This window comes from Salvia hispanica, chromosome 4, assembly GCF_023119035.1.
Source record: "Salvia hispanica cultivar TCC Black 2014 chromosome 4, UniMelb_Shisp_WGS_1.0, whole genome shotgun sequence".
NCBI lineage: Eukaryota > Viridiplantae > Streptophyta > Magnoliopsida > Lamiales > Lamiaceae > Salvia > Salvia hispanica.
In genome coordinates, this window is record NC_062968.1 from 29,322,388 (window position 1) to 29,327,065 (window position 4,678).

The following is a 4,678-nucleotide window of genomic DNA, read 5'->3' on the forward strand; positions in this document are numbered from 1 at the left end:
TTAGTAAGTTATGCATTTCACTTGTAATTTATTAAAATTAATATATAAAAATAAAACACACGTCCCACTATATTTTCCACCAAATTTTTCTTTATATTTCTTATAACTAATAAACTCAACCGGACTACTAATCAGAAAAAAAAAATGGAAGTTTTTTCTAGTAATTATTAATACCAATCACATCTCAATTCAAGTAGAGTTTATAAAAAAAAAAAGATAAAATATAATCAATCATATGCATACTAACATCAATTTTGGACATTAGAATTACACCTCACCCTACCATCTCTCTCTCTCAACAACACACCCCCACCTTCCTATATATTGCATCATGAAGATGCAAATCTTGAAAACCAACACATCACTAAAAAGATTAAGAGAGTAATGGAGTTGTGCTCAAAAGAACAACAAGGTTTCTTAGAAGAGCTACTAGGCCTAAGAGAGATGGAGGATCACTGCAACAACACCACAAACATGAATCAAGACTTCACCACCAATTGGAACATTCTCGAAGATGTTTCCATCCCAACAAACACTTGCTTCCAAGACTTGTCTCTCCCCATCCTCGACCACCACTACTACTACAGCGCCCCGTTTGGCGACGACAACCTTTCGCCCCCCGGTTTCTCCTCCGATTCATCAAACCCCAACCTCAACTCCCAAACACTCCCTTACGCCGCCACTCCCCAATTCGAAGACCCCTCCTTCTCCTTCCTCCACGACTTCGGAAACGGGCTGGATGTCGGGCCTCCCCTCAAGCCCGAGCCCGGCTTCAACGTCGGCTTTGGCCATGAGACTCAGAGGAAGAGCAAGATGAAGAAGCTCAACAACGGCCAGCCCTCCAAGAACCTCATGGCCGAGAGAAGGCGCCGCAAGCGCCTCAACGACCGCCTCTCCATGCTCCGATCAGTCGTTCCCAAGATAAGCAAGGTAACAGGCGACATCATTTAACTCACTACCAGCGTTCTGCTACTAAAATTTGACCAAAATTTATGATTTTTCTCTACATTTATATGAATGTACAAATTAATGTAATGCGAAAATTGCGGAAAGAGCCAGAATTTGACCAAACTTTATTATTTTTACAGCAAAGTCTAGGTGAATAAATTATACTACTACTATGAATGTCCAAATTATGTTTAATTTTTTAATATATTAAATGGTTTGAAGATGGACAGGACATCTATACTTGGTGACACAATAGATTACATGAAGGAGATGCTTAATAGCATAAACAATTTGCAAGAAGAAATGAATTTGGGAGGGAATGAATTGGGGTTTTTGAGCATATTCAAGAACCCCAAGCCTGAGGAGATCTTGATCAGAAATTCACCCAAGGTATATATATAATTTTAATTAATTAATTTGATTTGTGAGAATAAATAAAATGATAAAAATAAGTGGTTGCAATGTAGTTTGAAGTGGAAAGGATGGATTCAGAGACAAGGATTGGGATATGCTGTGGTGCAAAGCCAGGATTGTTGCTATCAACAGTGACAACTCTAGAGGCATTGGGCATTGATATTCAACATTGTGTTATTAGTTGCTTCAACGATTTCGCAATGCAAGCTTCATGCTCCGAGGTAAATGTATGTTACATATTCTTGAGAAATGGTTAATAAGTACTAGTATTTGTTTAATTTAGAGATAATTGTGGCTAAATATGTGAATTTTTTGGTTCAATTCTAGTTTTGCATATGACGTAGGAAAATTATATATTCGAATTGGAGATAGCATAAATTTGGACATATACATGTGGGTGGCCTTGTTTGTGTGTGAATAGTGTATGTTACATGAGATGTATTTGATGAGGTCGGTCCATACCTTGTTATCCCAAACAAGTCATTACACGACAAGTAACTGAACCAAATTATCATGTTGTGTGCCAGAAATTGACCGACTATATTTATGCACTTATTTTTTTCTTACAAATGTGGTTAAATTTTACGATCCTTTTCATTAAAGCAACCTGCTACGTGCAAGTACAAGGAAGATTAATCAAACCCTAGTAGTTTTTTTCTTAAAACTAATTAGTGAGAGGAAAAGTGAGTCTCTATGTATTTAATCCATATTTTATGATGGACCTCTATGAAGTTTAATTAAATTTCGATCTGCCTCGTTATTGTAAAAGTCAATCTGATCAATAACCACGAAACTCAGATTTGTTCCCAATAATCCGTAATGACCTTTTCTAGCGAAATGTGGAGTATATGATATGACACTGGAAAATAGTGAGTTGAACGAGGTCATCTATTCATTTGGTTAAAAAATATCAACAACATATTATACGTAGGCGATTAGATGTTTTCGAAGAAATTTAAACTTTATGATTTTCTGATTGATTTTTTAAGACGCGGGATGAGCCAGAATTTGACCGAAGTTCATTCATGGTTTCTGTTGTTTTCTCGTCATATAATTTTTTTTAATAACAATATAGTTGGATTTATTTATAATTTAGATTAAGTAAATCAATTAAGTAATTATGTGATTTGCAGGATATGAAGAAGAGGGCAGCTTTGGGTGCAGAAGACATAAAGCAAGCACTGTTTAGAAACGCAGGATATGGAGGAAGATGTCTCTGATAATCAACTGTCAATTTAATTGATTTGATCTCGAATTATTTTAAAAAATATTGTGTATTTAGTTCTGCTAAGGATTATAATTTTATGTTGATTAGGTTTAATTCCCGCGTGTTTTTAAATTTATTTTCAAGTGGAGGGAAGTAGTTGTTTGTTTTTTGTTTTTTTTCCCCAACAAAATATTGTATTAGGGCTGTAGTTTATTTTGATTGTACGGTTAATAAAAAAGTGTGATTTTTATGACCTTAATTTTGTTTCTACCGTCGTCGTTATGTAACATTACCAGAGCCCCAGAGGTGTGTTCTTTGACTATAAATTTATTACTCCGTATTAAAAAATTAGGGAAAATAAAATCTCATCTTTAAATTCCTACTTTATTTTCTCCTTTTATCTAGTTAAAAAATATTCACCATTTGTTATTTATACTTTTCATTTAATAAACAAAAAAATATTATCTCCAATATACTCCCTCCGTCCGCCATTAGAAGTCTCATTCATGGGCGACACGGGTTTTAAGAAATGTTAAGAAAAGTGAGTGGAAAAAAGTTAGTGGAATAGGAGTCTCACTTATATATATTAGTTTTAAATGAAATGTGAGTGGAATGAGTTAGTGGAAGGTGAGACCCTATTACCATTTATGGAAAAAGTGAACCGGAACTCTTATTCGCGAACGGGCTAAAATGGAAAAACGTGACTCCTATTCGCGGACGGAGGGAGTATATAATTAGTGATAATATTCTACAGTATATATTTTGAAGTTGCGAGTCTTGTAACTTTGAGAGTCGATTGTACAAATTCCGGTGCAAAGAAATATTCAACTCACTTTTGAATATTTGTATTCGAAACTTTGAAACATTTTAATGTTTCTTTGTAAATCTTTTAATAGGGGTGCGTTAAAATGACAACACCTCTTAAACTAACACCATACCACCATTCTTAGCCAATCATTTTTACATGTGGACGAATAATCAGCTGTCATATGACAATCATAGAAAATGCTCAAGAGTAAATTTTCTCGGCCAACAATATCCAATACACTATACAATGAATTTTCTCGTCCAGCAATATCCAATACGCTAGACAGGCTGTGTAGCGTTTATAATATTGCTGTGTAGCGTTTATAATATTGCTGGATATATGATGTCACAGTGTTACTTTAAGAGGTGTTGTCATTTTAACACAAACCTCTGTAAATATTTTTAAATATATTATACTCGTATATATTTTCATAATAGTCTTAGACCAGGCGAAGATCAATTAGTCCAAATTAAGTTTCAGTTAAATTTTACTCCTACGTATATTATTACTAATCTTTCATGTGCTAAAGTCCTAACGGGCTATGTTAAATTCCTCCATGAAAGCCCAATTTCATGATGATAAAAAAATTCTTGCAGTTACTATTGGACCAAGTAGTACTTTTAATGGGCCCATAACTATCATTTTCACTTAGGTCAAACATGACTTGCATGATAGTAGTAATTTTATAATTCATCTCAAAGATGTGAAATTTGTGTCATATCATACGAGATGTTCCACTTGTCGAACTGTCGAAGTATATATGCCCTTAGTAGCTAGATATAATGATTAGATGTTCGAAACTCAGTACAATTAATTAAAAATAATGGTCACACTAAGAGAAAATGGGAGTTCCATTAAGCCAAAAATATTATAGTTTACATACACTATAGAGTGTATGTGAGTTTTGGAATCATGACTATAGATTGACTTTTTTTAGGGTAAAATATTCTATTTAGAGAATAACATGAAGATGCCATTGCAATTCTGACAACTGGGATGCGGCCTATCGCAACCTCACTCTCGCTATAATCCACACACAAATGATTCCCAACTAAATTAATTTTTTATTCGTATTTTGTTTAAATAAAGAAGTCCATATAGCCAATCGAACTTCACGATTACTTCAAAATTTTAATTTGTATTTTTCAAAAACAAATAAGTCCATGTAGCCAATCAAATTACTTCTCCTTTTGATTATCTATGCATTTATTTAGGATATGTGTTGTCCTTTTGTTTATATTCTCTTATGTTTGTTCATCATTTTTTTTTGTTTTTGGATAAAACGGTTTCCTTGAAAAATA

General features: G+C 33.8%; 1 protein-coding gene across 2 annotated transcripts; it reads left to right on the forward strand.

The window, feature by feature from the left end:
- Positions 1 to 258: 258 nt before the first annotated feature.
- LOC125219579 (transcription factor bHLH93-like) lies at positions 259 to 2,828 on the forward strand. 2 transcript variants are annotated; one of them, XM_048121596.1, is made up of 4 exons: positions 259 to 930; positions 1,171 to 1,338; positions 1,416 to 1,589; positions 2,496 to 2,828. In XM_048121596.1, the coding sequence occupies exons 1-4, from the start codon at positions 385 to 387 to the stop codon at positions 2,580 to 2,582; spliced, it is 975 nt and encodes a 324-aa protein (XP_047977553.1). In that variant the 5' UTR covers positions 259 to 384; the 3' UTR covers positions 2,583 to 2,828. The 2 variants fall into 2 exon arrangements, with proteins under 2 accessions (XP_047977553.1, XP_047977554.1); XM_048121597.1 differs by having other exon boundaries at positions 264 to 930; positions 1,416 to 1,583.
- Positions 2,829 to 4,678: the final 1,850 nt, after the last annotated feature.

Excerpts from the sequence above, each read along its gene's own strand:
- LOC125219579 (XM_048121596.1), top strand. The coding sequence starts at position 385 with ATGGAGTTGTGCTCAAAAGAACAACAAGGTTTCTTAGAAGAGCTACTA. Across the intron at positions 1,339-1,415 it reads TGATCAGAAATTCACCCAAG|TTTGAAGTGGAAAGGATGGA; the intron begins GTATATATATAA and ends GTTGCAATGTAG. Across the intron at positions 1,590-2,495 it reads CTTCATGCTCCGAGGTAAAT|GATATGAAGAAGAGGGCAGC; the intron begins GTATGTTACATA and ends TGTGATTTGCAG.